The following is a 20,792-nucleotide window of genomic DNA, read 5'->3' on the forward strand; positions in this document are numbered from 1 at the left end:
TAAATGCATATAACTCTTCGACAAGCACTCATTAAAACATAGGAAAACAATGTTGATAAATAACTTATTCTATTTATTATTAAATTGATAACTTACTCAGTTTAACATATAACGATAAGTATATATGCAAAATTTTTTGTTACCTATAGGTGTGATCTTTTTCTATTTGTCCAAGTTTTAATAGATAAAGTTATCATATACTCCCTCCGATCACTTTTACTTGTCCAATATTTTAAAAATAGATTTTCACTTTTACTCACTTTTAGCATATCAAGAGAAACTAATTTTTTTTTCCTGTTAAATCCACAATATTAATTACTCATTTCAAATCACTTTCTCAACTTCATTAAAAATATACATCAATTAATATGAGCATTGTGATAAATTATGCACTTTATTTATTATTTCTTAAAGGTTTGCAAAGTTCATAATGGAAAGTAAAAGTAAACGGAGGGAGTACATATTTATATTAGTGAGAAATAATAAATTACTATAAAATTAAGCACGTAAGGTGATCCGAATACCATAATTATCAAAAGAATATTTTAAAATTCCGAAAACAAACAACTTAACCGCCCCTTGTATTAGAATTTAAACACGAATATTCTAGAATTTACCAATTCAATCTGCCAAAACATAGTATTCCAAAAAATCCATTATTACACTTGTAAGGTGTTCAAGCGCCCACGTCTATATCCACAAATTTCACATTAAACCCTATGACCTTTATATATCTCATCAAATCCCACTAAATCTTATCAAAAACCCAATCCAAAACCCCTTACAAAAAATTTACAAAAACCCCTTTTCTCCAACACCCAAATATCTTGAGAAAAAAAATATTTTCTTGAAAAAATGTCCAATAAAGAAATGGAAGTAGTGAGGAATTTGGATGTTGAAAAATACATGGGAAGATGGTATGAAATAGCTAGTTTCCCATCTATAACACAGCCCAAAAATGGTGTAAACACAAGAGCCACTTACACTTTAAATCCAGATGGTACAGTACATGTACTAAATGAAACTTGGAGTAATGGCAAAAGAGGATCAATTGAAGGGACTGCATATAAAGCTGATCCTAAAAGTGATGAAGCTAAGCTTAAAGTGAAGTTTTATGTTCCTCCATTTTTGCCAATTATTCCTGTTGTTGGTGATTATTGGGTTCTTTATATTGATAATGATTATCAATATGCTTTGATTGGTCAGCCTAGTAGGAAGTATCTTTGGGTAAGTTCCCTTTTCTTTTTGACATTTTATAACGTCATGTTTTTTGCCATTTTCATGTGAATTTTTGATGAGCTTTGAGTATATAATAATTAGATGACTTAATGTGTCAGCTTTGAGGAATTGATTCTTTATGTGAGAATTTGTTTATTCTTTATTAATATTCTTTATTAGATAACTCTCCCTAGAGGCGGAATCTGGATTTTTATGTGACGAGGCACAATATTATGCTCGCTTTTAGTATTCAGGGTGCCAAATACTTTAAATTAATCATTTTTAATATATATATATATATATATATATATACACGGTGTCCGGTGACGCCTCTATAACACATACTTAGTGTTTTTTTGTCTCGACTAAATATTTGAATTTGACCTCACGCTAATATTTGAATTTGACCTAGCGTGTATCTTCAAATACAGCTCTATGGAGTCCTTATCTTTTTCTTTTTTGAAGGTAGGGCAAACTCAAGTCTTTTCATACGTGTATCTTCATTTTTACATGTTAATTTCTGAAATTCTTTACATGTACGTAAGTAATGGTTCTTAGTAATCAGTTTTTTTGTGAAACTAATTACTATATTTTATCCTATTATAATAGGTTAATAGCTGTTACTAACGGGAGCGAAGCTATGTGTACCAAGGGTGGTCAATTGAATACCCTTCGTCGAAAAATTATACTATGTATAGGATAAAATAGTAGTAGTTGTTATTGATAAAAAAACTATACTTTGAACACCCTGGCAAAGGGTGTTTCAACATTTGAACATTAATTCTTATTGAATTTTTTGGCTTCGCCACTGGTTACTAACAGTTATAGCTTACCTAATAGTATTAATAAGTTAAAGTCCATTCCTAAACTTAGTTTCCTGATATTATAATTTTTATTTGTCAGGTTTTTAGAGGTTAACAAAATATTTTTTGATCTGCAGATATTATGTAGGAAAACACATCTTGACGAAGAGATATACAACATGCTGATTGAGAAGGCTAAAGAAGTTGGCTATGATGTGAGTAAACTCCACAAGACACCTCAGTCTGATCCTCCACCAGAGGGTGAAGATAGCCCACAGGACACCAAAGGAATTTGGTGGCTCAAATCAATCTTTGGAAGATAAACATGCATTGTGTATATATATATATAGCCGAGACTCTCCCGGAAACAGCCTCTCTATCCTTTCGGAGTAGGGGTAAGGTTTGCGTACACTCTACTCTCCTCAGATCCTAAATCTCACTAGTGAGATTTTTTTTACTGGGTATATTGATGAATATATATATTAAATCCACAGAAAAAAAAAAAGAAAAAGAGAAAAAAGGGGTTGTGGTGTTGTAAGAGAGTTTTGCTGTTAATTCCATATGTTTTAAGGTTGTATTTCCTAAGATGTCTTTTTATTTTCTGGAACTTTGTAATGTTGATAGTAAGTAGTGTCAAGTGTGTGGTGATTGTAAAATAGAGTTTGTTTGTCAATTTTACATTTGAATTTTATTATGTATGAAAATGTTGTTGCTTTCTTTGGTATGAAAATTCTTGAGTATAAGCATACTTGGATACTTGATGGGAAATTCGGTGGGGGAAGGATTTGACCTTGGCCGCGAGTTTTTGACATGAAAATTCTGGGCGCTTAGTGGTCGTGTTGATTAGGATTTAAAGTTTATGAGTTTCTATAATAATTATAAGTTAACATGCATAAGCGGTATATTGGTCTCGAATGTAGTTGTTCATTTCCAATAGTATTTAGTAGGAATAACTTAGTAAATTATGTTTTAAATATATTAATTTTTTAATGGGAGTGAAATGTGCTAAAGTGACAGTTAAAATAAAGCGGAAGAAGAAATATTTTATCTTTAATTCGTAGTTTGATTTCTAATTTTATAATAATGTTTTTATAATAAAAAACTAGATAAAATGTAATATAGGATAGTCCCTTCATTTCATTTTATGCATTAGATTGTGGAGCGCAGAAGTGCCAAATTATCTAATTTTCGTGGTCGAAAACTTGACATAAAATTTTCAAAATTTTAGAGTAAACTTTACTTATCTATAGGTACATAAAAGGCTGTATTCTGGGCCGGGTCCGGGTTTAAATGGGCTAGACGGGCCGGACTTAACGGTTCCGGGCTTTGGCGGGCTGGGTTCTTGCGATCCCGGGCTTAACAGTCCTGGTGGATGGAACAGGCGCACTGTGGGTCTAAGCCCACATGGTCCCAGGCTAAATGGGTCGGGCCCACGGGCCTAAGTGTTCCGGGCTATTTTTTTTTAATTTTTTTTATCTAAGGCATTTTCTTTTAATATATNTATATATATATATATATATATATATATATATATATATATATATATATATTGCCTTGACTTAAATCTTCTAATTTAAATTTAAACACAAAAAAAATTGCAAAGAAATATTCAAGGGAATGCCTTATAATTTTTATTATTACGACATTAACAAAAAATGGCAATATCTTTCTTAGTCTTCCTCCCTCCAATGGTATGAACACAACAAGTGCTAATACCATCATTAAAAGGAAAAAAAAACTAATGAAGATGTGCCAAAATAGAAGTTACATATTAGTCTGCATATTATCTCTAACAAATTTCATAAATCCTTCAAGGTTCGGAGGAATTTCTGTTGGTGGTGCGGAAAGGAAACTTGTTCATCACTGCTTCCGTGCGAAGCAACATCCTTCGCAAGTTCCGCTAGCATTTCTTCATAAGCTTCGTCTATCTACGGTTGTGATTCAGCAAGTCCAAAATTTCTTCTTTCTGAACGGATCCAATCTCTGAAGAGTACTGATTTTTCCAAGCTCTCCCTCATAGACGCTCTATGATCACTGATTTGAAGTCTCGCTTGACTGAAAACGCTCTCCGATGCCACTGTTGAAGCTTGAACACTTAAAATATCTCGAGTCATCCTTGAAAGAACCGGAAAGTATTTTTCTTTGTCCTTCCACCATTCCAAAACATCAAAGGAGCGTCGGGATTCTCTTTTTTCAAGTCCCTGCGACAAATAAACTTGAAGCTCATTTAGTTGTGAAGCATCACCAATATTATCACCTTGAGAACCCCTGAACCTTGAGAACCCCTGAACTCCGTCCAAGAACTAAGTGCTTTTAGGCCCGCAGTTCTTTTAGATGATTGCAAACTAGACGAAGTAGGAGTTGAACATTTGGTCTAACATGATCTAAGGCAAGTTGATAAGCATTATAAATTGTTTGGGCATTTATTTTAATTGAGGCTTTTGCATCGGCAAGTGTAGCAAATTCCTCATCTGAAAGATCTAAAGCCTTATAAATATTTGTATACCAAAAGTGAGGACCTCCTAATTTCATGGTAGGTTTAACATGGCAGCAACACCATAAATAGGGGGGATAGGGAATTTTTTTTTTAACTTATCTTTCATAGAATCAATATCAAGTTGATAAATTTTCCACCCTCTGAAAATTGAACAAACAAATTTGCAAGTGCTGCAATATAAACTAAACAGTTAGAAATAGTAGGATAATATTGCCCAGATAATTCATTTGTAGCAAAATGAAATTGTTCTAAAAAATCTATAAGAATTTTAACATTAGTCCAATCCTGATTTGTAAGGTGCTCATCATCATCATCACCACCAACACGAGCATTAAACGTTGCGTTTATAGGGTTTCTATATTCATATGCAACAATTAAACTTTCGTACATGTAATTCCATCTAGTCGGACAAGCTTTAGGAACCTTTCTCTCTAAGGCCAAATTCATCACATTTTTTAAAATATTCTCTAAGTCTACTTCTACGGTTTGAATAAAAAAGCCAATTAAGAGCCATTTTAACCTTTTCAATTTTCCCATTTAAAATTTTCATACCATCACCGACGATTAAATGGTAAATATGACAAATACATCTAACATGGAACATATTACTAAATGCAGGATTTAGTGTAGTTGTAAGCAAGCCTATAGCATTAGTGTTACTAGAAGCATTATCTATAGAAACTGGCATTATTTTATCTCTAATGCAAAAATATCTACAAATATCTGCAACTGTGTTAGCAATAAACTTACCTGTGTGACGTGAATTAATTATTCTATAAGCAATAATGCGCTTTTGCATTTTCCATTCCTCATCAATCCAATGAGTGGTTACAGTAAGATAATCACAGTCATTACCACTTCTACCAATATCGGTAGTAATAGCAATGCGACAATCTATATGAGTAAATAAATAGCGCAAATATTGTTCATATTCATGTTTGTATTTATAAATATCGCTCTTTACGGTTGCGCGAGGCCATCCTTTATAAGTAGGATTATAAACTCTTCTAATATAATACACAAAGTGAGGGTTAGAAGGAAAACTATAGGGTAAGCACATAACAGTAACCATTTTTGCCAATTCTTCACGATCTTTATTTGGATCGTAATATAAAATGCCACCGGTAATAGTGTTAATTCCTCGTTGAACTAGATTTGACCCGGTACTAGGGTTAACCTTAGTACCTACACTTCTCCCCTCTTGCGCAGCTTTCATTCGAAGATATCTAGCTTTATCTCTAGGGTGTTTCTTTATGTGTCTAGTCAAACTACCCGTACCGCTACGGTCTCCAGTATATTTATGAGCCATCAAATCCCACAAGTTTTACACTTAGCCTTATTTTGTTTTCTTAGTTGAGTAAAAAAGTGCCAAACAAGAGATGTTTCTTGCCGTTTAGAAGGTTGTCTATTAAAAGTAGGGGTTACTACAGGAGGGTCAGGCGGGGCATCATTTGGATTATTATCAGTTGGGTTAACAACAGGACTAGTAGGTGTATCATCTAAATCCGGTTGCGTTTCATCTAAATTATCATTTTCCTCATCATTTTCATCGATAGTTCGACTACTATAAAGAGTATTCATATATTCATCATTTAATTGTTGNTTATGTATAGATTTTAGCATGTAAATTGGTAGAAATTTGGGATTTTGGTAGAAAGACCTAGAAATTTACATTCTTGGAATTTGACCACGATTTTGGGTATGGAATTAAGAGAAAATTATATATTTGAGTTAGTGAGGCTATGGGTAAACTTATTCTTCGAAAATTTTGGAAATCCGGGCACGTGGGCCCGAGGGAGTTTTTGTCAACTTTCCGATCGGGTTTAGGAATTGTTATAAATTGGATTAATATGAGTGGTTTATCGTATATTAATGGATTTGCATAACTATTGGCTAGTTTTGGAGCGTTGTGCATCAATTTGAGTTTTCGGAAGGGCGTGGAAGGCCGGTTATGGATCTTCGGAGCGAGGTGAGTCTCCTTTGTAACCTTGTAAGAGGGAATTGTCCCCATAGGTGAAATAATTGGTTATGTGTTCCTATTTGTGGGGGCTACGTACGCACGAGGTGACGAGAGTCCGTGCGTAGCTACTTATATGTGTAAGTCCGGGTAGTCTAGGACCCAAAAAGCATGCTATACTTGGAATACTTGTAATGTCATTGACAGTATGAATTGCTTAAATCTTATCGAACTGGTAAATGAATTTCTAAGAGGATTAAACTTGTTCCTTAAATCATTAAAAGAGAATTGGCTTCTAATGGGATAAATATTCCCCGTAAAATTCTTAATTTGCTGTTGATCATGTGTTTCTATGTGTACCTGCGTCGCATGTATGGTACGCGAGCAGGGTGATTGTTTATTTAAATTTGACCGCGTCGCATGTATGATTCGCGAGCGGGGTAATAGATGCATCTATGGTTCGCGCCGTCCGACCTTCGGCAGTGCACAATTTACATTTATGTTGGATCGGGCCGTACGACCTCGGCATGAGTTGCACATGCTTGTATTTGCCTTGAGATTTATTGATATTGATATCTGCTCTCCCTGACTTGAGATAATTGTTAATTAATGGATTATGAATCCGGAGACTTTTAATAAAAAGGAACTTTTACCTGTTTCGTAACTCATTTGAATTTATTGTCGTTCTTAATAAATCTGTGATTCATCGCATTAATAATATTATTACTGGACCTTTAGTAAGTGTCGAAGTTGCCATCTCGTCTCTACTTCTTCGAGATTAGGCGGGATACTTACTGAGTACACGTTGTTTTTGCACTCATACTATACTTCTGTGCATTTTTGTTGCATAGGCACATGCATCTCTAGTGGCCTAGTGGGCATAGCAGCATGGTTGACACGGAGACTAGGTGAGCTGTATTTCCTTGAGGCGACTCGCAGCTAGTATAGTCTCTCTCAGAATTTTATTTATTTTCTGTCCAATTGTATCCCGGACAGCTGTTGTACTTTATTCGAGTTTTTCTTAGAAATTGCTCATGCACTTGTGACACTGGGTTCTACGATGGTTGTAAAGTATTTTTGTATCAACTGCTTATTATTTTGATTTGATTGAGACGATTATCTTTTAAATTGGTAAATTTGAAGAAAAGTCCCAGTTTTCAAGAGTATAAAAATGAGAATTTAACTAAGTATTTTGGGTTGGCTTGCCTGACGGTGGTGTCCGGCGCCATCGCGACCCTTAGTGGATTTTGGGTAGTGACAATTCATTTGTAGCAACATGAAATTGTTCTAAAAAATCTACAAGAATTTTAACATTAGTCCAATCCTGATTTGTAAGGTGCTCATCATCATCTTCACCACCAACACGAGCATTAAACGTTGCGTTTATTGGGTTTCTATATTCATATGCAACAACTAAACTTTCGTACATGTAATTCTATCTAGTCGGACAAGCTTTAGGAACCTTTCTATCTCTAAGGTCAAATTCATCACATTTTTTAAAATATTCTCTAAGTCTACTTTTACGGTTTGAATAAAAAAGCCAATTAAGAGCCATTTTAACCTTTTCAATTTTCACATTTAAAATTTTCATACCATCACCGACGATTAAATGGTAAATATGACAAATACATCTAACATGGAACATATTACTAAATGCAGGATTTAGTGTAGTTGTAAGCAAGCCTATAGCATTAGTGTTACTAGAAGCATTATCCATAGAAACTGAAATTATTTTATCTCTAATGCAAAATATCTACAAATATCTGCAATTTTGTTAGCAATAAACTTACATGTGTGACGTGAATTAATTATTCTATAAGCAATAATGCGCTTTTGCATTTTCGATTCCTCATCAATCCAATGAGTGGTTACAGTAAAATAATCACAGTCATTACCACTTCTACCAATATCAGTAGTAATAGCAATGCGACAATCTATATGAGTAAATAAATAGCGCAAATATTGTTCATATTCATGTTTGTATTTATAAATATCGCTCTTTACGGTTGCGCGAGGCCATCCTTTATAAGTAGGATTATAAACTCTTCTAATATAATGCACAAAGTAAGTGTTAGAAGGAAAACTATAGGGTAAGCACATAACAGTAACCAGTTTTACCAATTATTCACGATCTTTATTTGGATCGTAATATAAAATGCCACCGGTAATAGTGTTAATTCCTCGTTGAACTAGATTTGACCCGGTACTAGGGTTAACCTTAGTACCTACACTTCTCCCCTCTTGCGCAGCTTTCATTCGAAGATATCTAGCTTTATCTCTAGGGTGTTTCTTTATGTGTCTAGTCAAACTACCCGTACCGCTACGGTCTCCAGTATATTTATGAGCCATCAAAGACCCACAAGTTTTACACTTAGCCTTATTTTGTTCTCTTGGTTGAGTAAAAAAGTGCCAAACAAGAGATGTTTCGGGCCGTTTAGAATGTTGTCTATTAAAAGTAGGGGTTACTACAGGAGGGTCAGGCGGGGAATCATTTGGATTATTATCAGTTGGGTTATGACTAGTAGGTGTATCATCTAAATCCGGTTGCGTTTCATCTAAATTATCATTTTCCTCATCATTTTCATCAATAGTTTTATTAGGATAAAGAGCATTCATATATTCATCATTTAATTGTTGACCCGGTGCAACATCATGACAAAATTGACTATCGGTGACGATCCAGATATTTCACCCTCGGGAGTCGTGATGGCGCCTACTCGTAGAAGTTAGGCAAGCCACGAAATTATGAATTCTTAACTTTTGTTTTAATCCTTTTTACAATATATATTAACAAGCGATAAATATTTAAATAACAACGGAATATGAGATTTAAGCGGAAGACTTAGTCAAAATGAACCAAACTGATAAGGAAATCCACATATGCCTCTACCCAGAAACTGGTGTCACATCATTCACGGACTACTAAGATTACTACATACAACTGTTTGAAAGAAAGTAACTCTGTCTGTCTCGAATACAAGAGATAACAGAACGCAATAAAAGATAGAGGAGACGCCGGGCCTGCGGACGCCTGCAGGGCTACCTCGGTGTCTCGATGGACTGAAGGCTGGCTCCCGAACTACTGCTGCTGTCCCAGTGCTGCCTCGGTATCTGCACAGAGTGCAGAGTGTAGTATCAGCACAACCGACCCAATGTGCTGGTAAGTGTCTGGCCTAACCCCGGCGAGGTAGTGACGAGGCTAGGACCAGACTCGAGATAACCTTTGCAGTTATTTAATACATGGCGAAAAATAAACAGGAATAAACAGTTTAAATGGGAGGGGGTACATGCTTCGGGAAACATATCAAATCCAACAGAAATTTAATAAAATATGGAAGGACAGTTCAATATCTACAACAAAGCAATAATACTACTGTTGCGGCGCGTAACCCGATCCCTTACCATTTAACATTGTTGCAGCGTGCAACCCGATCCACATATATATAACAATGTTGCGGCGTGCAACCCGATCCACATATATATAATAATGATCATAATAACAGTCCCGGCAAGGGATCAACAATAAACTACACTATCCCGGCAAGGGAATTCAACAGTACAAGTATATACGTCCCGGCAAGGGAGACTCAGCTATAACCAATCTTAACTCAACTCCTACTCATATCAGTTATCACCATTTCTCAATCATAAGTAACTTCCACGAAAATAAACTAAGTCTTTACTCATTATCAAGAATTCACGCACTAAAGCATTCGTAGGATCATTTAAGAATAAAACAAGTATCAATTTAGGACTTACGGTCATGCTCAACACCAACGTGTAGATACTCGTCACCATGCCTATACGTCGTACTCAACAAGAAGCAAATAGCAAATAGGACTCAACTCCTAATCCCTCAAGCTAAGGTTAGACCGAACACTTACCTCAAACTTCCACGGCCAACTCAAGCCTCAAATACCGCCTTTCCTTTCGAATTTGGCTCCAACACAATCGTATCTATGCATAATTGATTCAATAACATCAATAAATGCTAAACAATCCAATTCCAATGCTTAATTATAGCTTTCTATTCTTCCCAAAAACCCAAAAATTGACCCCGGGCCCGCTTGGTCAAAACACGAGGTTCGGACCAAAATCAAATCACCTATTCACCCACGAGCCCAAATATATAATTATTTCCAGAATTCGATCCCAAAACGAGGTCTAAATCACAATGAATCGAAAAGCCCTAACTCTACCCAAATTCCTAATTTTCTACCCTTAATCTCATGATTTAAGCCTAAAAATCTAATGGGTGTTAATGGAAATTGAAGAAAATGAGTTAAAGATTACTTACCCAAGAGATTATGGTGAAGAATTGCTCCAAAAATCGCCTAAGAGCTTTGGAGAAGAAGAGGTTTGTGAAATTTTTATAAAATCCCGTAAGTGTTCTGTTTTTGGGTCTTTAAAATAACTGGGCGAAAATATGCATCGCGTTCGCGAAAGACCCTTCGCGTTCGCGATGGGTCAGGCTGCATATTTTCCTACGGACCCTCCGGGACCGTCAAATCACGGGTCCGGGTCCGTTTACCCAAAACGTTAACCGAAGTCAAATTTATTCATTTTATAGTCAAAACTTATCATTTTTCACAGACTTTCACATTTAGGCTTTCCGGCTACGCGCCCGGACTGCACACGCAAATCGAGGTAATGCTAAGTGAGGTCTTCAGGGCCTCGGAATCACAGAATGTAGTTTAAAAACAAGTGATGACCCTTTTGGGTCATCACATTCTCCACCTCTAAAACAACCATTCGTCCTCGAACGGCCATAAGAAGGAAGTACCTGAGTCGGGGAAAAGATGGGGATAACGGCTCCGCATATCGGACTCGGACTCCCAGGTTGATGCCTCAGCAGGCTGACCTCTCCACTGAACACGAACAGAAGGAAAACTCTTCGACCTCAAATGACGAACCTGCCGGTCTAGAACAACCACCGGCTCCTCCTCGTAAGACTGGACAGTGCTGAAATCTAACACGTGGGATGGATCGCCGTGATATTTCTAGAGCATGGACACATGAAACACTGGGTGCACGGCTGATAAGCTCGGCGGCAATGCAAGTCTATAAGCCACCTCTCCCACTCGATCAAGAATCTCAAATGGACCAATGAACCTAGGGCTAAGCTTGCCCTTCTTCCCGAATCTCATCACGCCCTTCATAGGCGACACTCGGAGTAATACCCGCTCACCGACCATAAAAGCCACATCTCGAACCTTGCGGTCTGCATAACTCTTTTGCCTGGACTGAGTTGTACGAAGCCTATCCTGAATATTCCTGACCTTGTCCAAGGCCTCTTGAACCAGATCCGTACCCAACAACCGAGCCTCTCTCGGCTCAAACCATCCAACCGGAGACCGACACCGCCTACCATATAAAGCCTCATAAGGAGCCATCTGGATACTCGACTGGTAGCTGTTGTTGTAGGCGAACTCTGCTAAAGGCAAAAACTGATCCCACGAGCCTCCAAAGTCAATGACACAAGCTTGGAGCATATCCTCCAATATCTGAATAGTCCGCTCGGACTGTCCGTCCGTCTGGGGATGAAATGCTGTGCTCAACTCAACCCGCGTGCCCAACTCTCGCTGAACTACTCTCCAGAAGCGCGAGGTAAATTGCGTACCTCGGTCCGAAATGATAGACACGGGCACACCATGAAGGCGAACAATCTCCCGGATATAGATCTCAGCTAACCTCTCAGAAGAATAGGAGACTGCCACAAGAATGAAATGCGCTGACTTGGTCAGCCTATCAACAATGACCATACTGCGTCGAACTTCTTCCGAGTCTGCGGGAGTCCAGTAACAAAGTCCATAGTGATCCGCTCCCACCTCCACTCGGGAAGCTCAATCCTCTGAAATAAACCACCAGGCCTCTGATGCTCGTACTTAACCTACTGACAATTCAAACACCGAGCTACATATGCAACAATATCCTTCTTCATCCTACGCCACCAATAATGCTGCCGCAAATCGTGACACATCTTTGCGGCGCCCGGATGTATAGAGTACCGGGAGCTATGGGCCTCCTTTAAAATCAACTCTCGGAGTCCATCCACATTAGGCACACAAACTCGACCCTGAAATCTCAAAACTCCATCATCATCTAAGGTAACATGCTTGTCACCTCCGCGCTGCACCGTGTCTCTAAGGACACACAAACGGGGATCGTCATACTGCCGATCACGGATACGCTCCAATAATGAAGAACGAGCGACCGTGCAAGCTAACACACGACTGGGCTCAGAAACATCCAGTCTCACGAATTGATTGGCTAAAGCCTGAACATCCAAAGCAAGTGGTCTCTCATTGACCGGAATATAAGCAAGACTGCCCATACTGGCTGACTTCCTACTTAAAGCATCGGCCACCACATTGGCCTTTCCCGGATGATATAAATGGTGATATCATAATCTTTCAACAACTCCAACCACCTCCTCTGCCTCAAATTCAACTCCTTTTGCTTGAACAAATACTGAAGACTCTTATGATCCGTGAACACCTCGCATGCCACGCCATACAGATAATGCCTCCAAATCATCAACGCGTGGACAATGGCTGCTAACTCCAAATCATGAACCGGATAGTTCTCTCATGGATCTTCAACTGCCGCGAAGTGTAGGCAATGACTTTGCCATCCTGCATCAACACTGCACCATGTCCAATACGAGATGCATCACAATAAACTGTATAAGGCCCGGAACCTGTGGGCAAAACCAACACCGGTGCCGTAGTCAGAGCTGTCTTGAGCTTCTGAAAGCTCGCCTCACACTCGTCCGACCACCTGAACTGGGCAACGTTCTGGGTCAACCTTGTCATCGGGGCTGCGATAGATGAAAACCCCTCCACGAACCGACGATAGTAGCCTGCCAATCCTAAGAAACTCCGAATCTCTGTAGCTGATGCTGGTCTAGGCCAGTTCTTGACTGCCTCAATCTTCTTCGGATCAACCTGAATACCCTCTGCTGACACAACATGACCCAGGAATGCAACTGAACTCAACCAGAACTCACACTTCGAAAACATGGCATACAACTGACTATCCCTCAAAGTCTGAAGAACCACTCTAAGATGCTGCTCGTGCTCCTCCCGGCTGCGGGAATATATCAAAATATCATCAATGAAGACTATCACGAACGTATCCAAATAAGGACTAAACACTCGGTTCATCAAGTCCATAAAAGCTGCTAGGGCATTTTTCAAGCCAAATGACATAACCAAGAACTCATAATGCCCGTACCGAGTGCGGAAAGCTGTCTTAGGGACATCGGATGCCCTAATCCTCAACTAATGGTAGCCAGATCTCAAGTCAATCTTGAAAAATACCTTGGCCCCTGAAGCTGGTCGAACAAATCATCAATCCTCGGCAGCGGATACTTATTCTTGACCGTTACCTTGTTCAATTGCCGATAATCAATACACATTCTCATTGACCCATCCTTCTTTTTAACAAACAACACCGACGCACCCAAAGGCGAAACATTGGGTCTAATGAAACCTTTCTCAAGCAAGTCTTGCAACTGCTCCTTCAACTCTTTCAACTCCGGCGGGGCTATACGATACGGCAGGATAGAAATGGGCTGAGTTCCCGGAGCCAAATCAATGCAAAAGTCATTATCCCTGTCGGGTGGCATACCCGGCAGGTCTGAAGGAAATACCTCAGGGAACTCCCGGACAATGGGCACAGAATCAACAGAAGGGACCTCAGCACTAAAATTATGAACATAAGCCAAATAGGCCAAACACCCCTTCTCGACCATACGCCGAGACTTCACATACGAGATAACACTGCGGGTAGAATGACCAGAGGTCCCTCTCCACTCTAAACGAGGCAAACCCGGCAAAGCTAAGGTCACAGTCTTGGCATGACAGTCCAAGATAGCATGGTAAGGTGATAACCAGTCCATCCCTAATATGACATCAAAATCGACCATGTCCAGAAGAAGCAAATCTACACGAGTCTCAAGACCCCCAATCACCACAATACAAGAACGATGGACTCGATCTACCATAATAGAATCACCCACCGGTGTAGACACATATACAGGGACACTCAGGGAATCACTAGGCATAACCAGATACGGTGCAAAATAAGATGACACATACGAGTATGTAGACTCTGGATCAAATAACACTGAAGCATCTCTATCACAAACCAGAACAGTACCTGTGATAACCGCATCTGAAGCCTCAGCCTCGGGCCTGGCTGGAAGAGCATAAAATCGGGGCTGGGCCCCACCACCCTGGACTACCTCTCTGGGATGGCCTACAGTTGGTTGGCCTCCACCTCTGGCGGTCTGAGCTCCACCTCTAAATCCTCTACCTCCACCTCTAGCACCTCTACCCCCGCTCGTAGCTGGCTGAGCGGTCTGCGGAACATCTGGTCTCTGAATCATAACACGGGAACCCTGCTGCTGCGACTGAGTACCCACTAACCCCGGACAAGCCCTCCGGATATGACCATACTCACCACACTCATAACATCCACCAGAATGCTGCAGCTGAGAAAACTGAGACTGACCTTGGCAACTTGAATGACCTCCCCGAAAACTCTGGATCGGTGGTGCACTGATGGGAGCTGGTGGTGCACTGTGGGGCTGCTGATCAGAATATTGCATGCGAGAACCACGACCACCTGAAGCACCGTGAGAAACCTGAAGGGCTGACTGAAAGGGCCTAGGAGGATGGCCTCTACCATATGAATCTCTACCTCCAGATGAGGTACCACTGAATCTCCCTGAATGACGGGGCCTCTTATCCGCTCCATGACCACCCCCTATGATAGTACCATCTCAACTCTTCGGGACACATTGGCCGCCTCCTGGAAGGATATCTCACTCCCAGCCTCTCTAGCCATCTGGAGACGAATCGGCTGAATGAGTCCATCAATAAACCGTCTCACTCTCTCCCACTCAGTGGGAAGTATAATAAGGGCATGGCGAACCAAATCTATGAATCTGGTCTCGTACTGGGTGACAGTCATGGATCCCTGCTGAAGGCGCTCGAACTGCCTCCGATAGGCCTCTCGCTGTGTAATAGGGAGAAACTTCTCCAGAAATAGCTGTGTGAACTGCTCCCAGGTCAAGGCTGGCGATCCTGCTGGTCTAGCTAAGCAATAATCCCTCCACCAAGTCTTGGCGGATCCAGACAAGCGAAATGTAGCAAAATCAACCCCATTGGTCTCAATAATACCCATGTTCCGAAGAACCTCGTGACAGCTGTCCAGATAATCCTGGGGATCCTCAGTAGATGCACCGCTGAAGGTAGTAGTGAAGAGCTTGGTAAACCTGTCCAATCTCCACAAAGCATCGGCAGACATGGCTGCACCATCGCCGGTCTGAGCTACCACACCCGGCTGAACCGCTCCAACTGGCTGAGCTGCTGAAGTCTGAAACTAGGGAGCTACCTGCTCCAGAGTGCGAGTAGCAGGAGTCTGGGCTCCTCCTCCAGCCTGAGAGATGGCTGGTGCTACAGGGAGCAAACCTGCCCTGGTGACACTCTCCATAAGGCCCACTAGAAGGACCAGAGCATCTTGAAGAACTGGGGTAGCAATAAACCCCTCTGGGACCTGAGCTGGGTCCACTGGAACTGCTGGGGCTGGAACCTCATCATCAAAATCAACCTGAGGCTCCGCTACGGGTGCTGCTGCCTTGGGCTGAGCTCTGCCCCTGCCTCGGCCTCTAGCACGGCCTCGGCCTCGCCCTCTGCCCCTAGTGGGAGCTGCTGCTGGGGGCTCAGGCTGTTGATCGGTAGATGAGGAAGCGCGTGTTCTCGCCATCTGCGAAAGAACAGAGTAGAACTTCAATTAGCATTGAGAAACCAAACCGCACGACAAGAAAGAACAAATGTGAGGTTTTCCTAACTCTGTAGCCTTTGGGGGATAAATACAGACGTCTCCGTATCGATCCCTCAGACTCTACTAAGCTTGTCCGTGAATTGTGAAACCTATGTAACCTAGAGCTCTGATACCAACTTGTCACGACCCGAATTTCCCACCCTCGGGAGTCGTGATGGTGCCTACTCGTAGAAGCTAGGCAAGAGATAAACATTTAAATAACAACGGAATACGAGATTTAAGCGGAAGACTTAGTCAAATGAACCAAAATGACAAGGAAATCCATATATACCTCTACCCAGAAACTGGTGTCACATCATTCAGGGACTATTAAGATTACTACATACAACTGTTTGAAAAAAAGTAACACTGTCTGTCTCGAATACAAGAGATAACAGAACGCAAAAAGATAGAGGAGACGCCGGGCCTGCGAACGCCTGCAGGGGCTACCTCGGTGTCTCGGTGGAGTGAAGGCTGGCTCCCGAACTACTGCTGCTGTCCCAGTGCTGCCTCGGTATCTGCACAGAGTGCAGAGTGTAGTATTAGCACAACCGACCCCATGTGCTGGTAAGTGTCTGGCCTAACCCCGACGAGGTAGTGACGAGGCTAGGACCAGACTCCAGATAAACCTGTGCAGTTATATAATACATGGCGGAAAATAAAAAGGAATAAACAGTTTAAATGGAGGGGGTACATGCTTCGGGAAACATATCAAATCCAACAGAAATTTAATAAAATATGGAAAGACAGTTCAATATCTACAGAAAAATAATAATACTACTGTTGCGGCGCGTAACCCGATCCCTTATCATTTAACATTGTTGCGGCGTAAAACCCGATCCACATATATATAACAATGTTACGGCGTGCAACCCGATCCAATATAATATCTGTTGCGGCGTGCAACCCGATCCAATATAATATCTGTTGCGGCGTGCAACCCGATCCACATATATATAATAATGATCATAATAACAGTCCCGGCAAGGGATCAACAATAAACTATACTATCCCGTCAAGGGAATTCAACAGTACAAGTATATACGTCCCGGCAAGGGAGAGTCAGCTATAACCAATCTTAACTCAACTCCTACTCATCTCAGTTATCACCATTTCTCAATCATAAGTAACTTCCACGAAAATAAACTAAGTCTTTACTCATTATCAAGAATTCACCCACTAAAGCATTCGTAGGATCATTTAAGAATACAACAAGTATCAATTTAGGACTCACGGTCATGCTCAACACCAACGTATAGATACTCGTCACCATGCCTATACGTCGTACTCAACAAGAATCAAATAGCAAATAGGACTCAACTCCTAATCCCTCAAGCNTTTGGCCTGACATAGAGCCCATATTCACGTTTGAATCCATCCATCGACCTCAAGCCGATTCTGATCACACTGAACTAGGTTAATTACCTTTCAAAGGTCCCTAACAACTCATCTTCCGCTTGTAACACATAGGAACATCCATCAAAGTCGGAGGAATCATCCTAGTCCACAACTCAATAGACTGAGTGCCCTCCGGGCATATATTCTCAATTCAACGATATTAACACAACCTTTATACTTGGTTCAAGTCTTCAATCAATCAAGTGACTAACTGCCATACTTACACACGCTTCCTGTGGGACACCCTCCCACAACCTACCATTACAGATAACTGGGTCGTACCTCCAAACCATCGGCCGCACTAACACTGAAAAGCGATCAAGAATTATTAACCAGGATGCAAAGCCTTTTCACAAAACACCATTCTCAGGTGACGCTGAAGACAATACCGACTTACCTTAAACGTCGAAGCTACTTCCCTGCTCATCCGAGCTCGTGACATCCTTGTCCATACAGAGCTGTTACCTCTATCTTCACTTCAAATTCCATACCACTCATTGCACCCAACATGCCAACCTACGATAGGACACGCTTTTCATCAAAGCTTCGGAACCACTATTAGATTATCACTTCATCATATAAAATTTTCCACTTGACTCACTTCAGGAGAACCATAGCAACACACAGGTGAATCCTCATAACCGTAGAATATGCAAATCTCTAAGTAGGGGTCTAACCCACCATAACCCTTTCGGGATCCGCCTACACATAACAGGCCCATAACAATGGAATACTCTTGAATAGTGTTGGCCCAAGATCAGTTGAAGTTTTGAAGAATGACAAACGAACTCAGTGAAGGACCATGTTCATCTAAGGAGACACAGTTGTTATGGCCCATACACATGAGATGCACGTGAAGAAGATAAGTCCTTAAGATCAAGCAGCAATATCTTGATGAATATCTTCTGAACTGATCGAAAAGATTGCATATAGGATAAGGAGTTGAAGTCTCCTTATGAAAAGAGAATTACATCCGGATCAAGAATATGGATTAGGAGTTAGAGTTGTTCTTGGACTCGAATTGTCAAAGGATCCACAATTCGAGTTCTTATCAAACTCTGATTACTAAATCTATAAATATAACGATTGTTCTCTTTTACAGATGATTGCACATAAGCTGAAGTTAAACCAAATTGAGAGCAAAAGAGCTAGGCGATTGTTGCAAGCAATTTGTGTGTGATACAAGTGTGCAAATCTGAAGCTACAAGAACTAAGTGTGAAGAACCAATTCCATTGTGTCTTCCTTTATTTCTAGTTCAATTGTAGTAGGTGTTTTAACATTCTACCTTTCCAGCTTTCTTAGAAGCAATTGTGTTAGGTGCATTGAGTATTCAAGTTAGAGTTAACTTGAAAGTGTCGCAACAGTTGAGGCTGTGTGCTACATTTGGATTAGAGTTAATCCTTAGGTTTACAAAGAGTTTTGTAAATGCTGTTTTTGGCTCATTGAAGTTTAGTGGAAGTTTGGGAAAATCCTACTGAGTAGTAGGTCGTGGTTTTTTCACCTTTTGAGCCAGGTGTTTTCCACGTAAAAATCTCTGTGTTCTTTATTTCTGTATTTTAATTCCGCAAACAGTAGAAGTTAGAACACCTAGAAGAACTAGGTTCTTCTAGTGCGAAAATTAGGTACCACACAAATCACTCCCCTCTTGTGTGGTATTGACGTCTAAAACATCAAATAGCATCAATTACCACAGACGACATGCCTCACCTGTACCGCCACAAATCACACGCGTAACTTGATCATGCTGAAGGAATTGATCTCTACCACCAATATGCCATCAGATAAATGGCTAACCAATCCATCTTCTTTCGACTTACCCTGATTCCTTAGGAATAATGGCAACTGCATTCAACATATAACACCATCTATCTGCACTCATCCCGAGTGACTTGAATCACGAGACCATGCTGTCTCATATCCCACGAACCATTTCGTACCTTCCAACTGCTACCTCGCAAGTCAAAACATCATAAAATATTCTACGAATTCCGAGCCATTACCTGCACCTTCCTGATAGTGCTACATAGAAGCCCACAATTGATATAGAAAAATTACACATCTTGGCCTCTCCCAATGGAGACTCAGTTTCTAATCACATATACAAATTTAAGATACCCAATTGTCATATGTAGAATCTCGACCACATTAGTACCATTCTCGAGAGTCATTTACTCTATTTAACTACATTTAGCCTGATCCAACGAACAGAACCACCCGTGCCTCATTAGCACTCTGACACCGCAAGATATGACCTCGTCACAATACGAGCAAGCATCTTCCTACTCTATGCACCGAGCACTCTTTACTAACAGCAACTTAAGACATCCTGTGACTCTCACACAGATACGAGGTACCGTATAACCTTTGAAAATAAAAATAAATTTCTTCACAGCCATCCTCGACCCCAATCTCCGTAAGCCATAACTAACTCACCAAAGCGCCTCAAACTGGAACCAACATAACACTTAGCCGTGCAATAAACTTAATCAACAGCAACTCCCCAACTTGGCTCGAAGCCATAGATCAAAACGCACTCAATAAATCATGCGCATGTACTCTATTGCTGTCATAATATCATAGTGAGATTAACTCCAATCCCTTATAAGCTTGTGAAAACAAAGATCGGTTAGAATTTAACTCTTCTGCAATTCTCACCTTCACCTTAGCGACAAATACACCCACTCTCTAAGCGACCAATTTAGATTTTGACACATTTCCTTCACTTGTAAATGAGATATCCTAACGTACACATAAGGATCACACCACTTTAGAACACTCCGTAGGAGATAATCCACCTGTTTTCGCCTCAATATAATATTTCTGCATATCTTCCACCATTATACATATCACACAGTTACTTAGCCTTCCTGAGTCTGAACTCATACCGCAACATGCAACTTACTTCACTCCCAACTAGGAGCCTTGAAAAGATTCTTCACACGCCCATAACTCGGGGTTACACATCCATTCACAATGGAGATCATACACTTAATAGTGCATCTATCATCCAGTAGGCCTTCCTCGCCACTTCCAAGTCATATAGATACCTCTCGCAGTGCTAACGTACTCATCACATAACTACCCAAC

General features: G+C 40.4%; 1 protein-coding gene across 1 annotated transcript; it reads left to right on the forward strand.

The window, feature by feature from the left end:
* The first annotated feature begins 738 nt into the window (after positions 1-738).
* LOC109236997 (temperature-induced lipocalin-1-like) lies at positions 739-2,743 on the forward strand. The gene is made up of 2 exons (XM_019403239.1): positions 739-1,227; positions 2,159-2,743. The coding sequence occupies exons 1-2, from the start codon at positions 856-858 to the stop codon at positions 2,342-2,344; spliced, it is 558 nt and encodes a 185-aa protein (XP_019258784.1). The 5' UTR covers positions 739-855; the 3' UTR covers positions 2,345-2,743.
* The last annotated feature ends 18,049 nt before the right edge of the window (positions 2,744-20,792 follow it).

The sequence above is a fragment of the Nicotiana attenuata genome, unplaced genomic scaffold (genome assembly GCF_001879085.1).
Source record: "Nicotiana attenuata strain UT unplaced genomic scaffold, NIATTr2, whole genome shotgun sequence".
Lineage (NCBI taxonomy): Eukaryota > Viridiplantae > Streptophyta > Magnoliopsida > Solanales > Solanaceae > Nicotiana > Nicotiana attenuata.

Excerpts from the sequence above, each read along its gene's own strand:
- LOC109236997 (XM_019403239.1), top strand. The coding sequence starts at position 856 with ATGTCCAATAAAGAAATGGAAGTAGTGAGGAATTTGGATGTTGAAAAA. Across the intron at positions 1,228-2,158 it reads CTAGTAGGAAGTATCTTTGG|ATATTATGTAGGAAAACACA; the intron begins GTAAGTTCCCTT and ends TTTGATCTGCAG.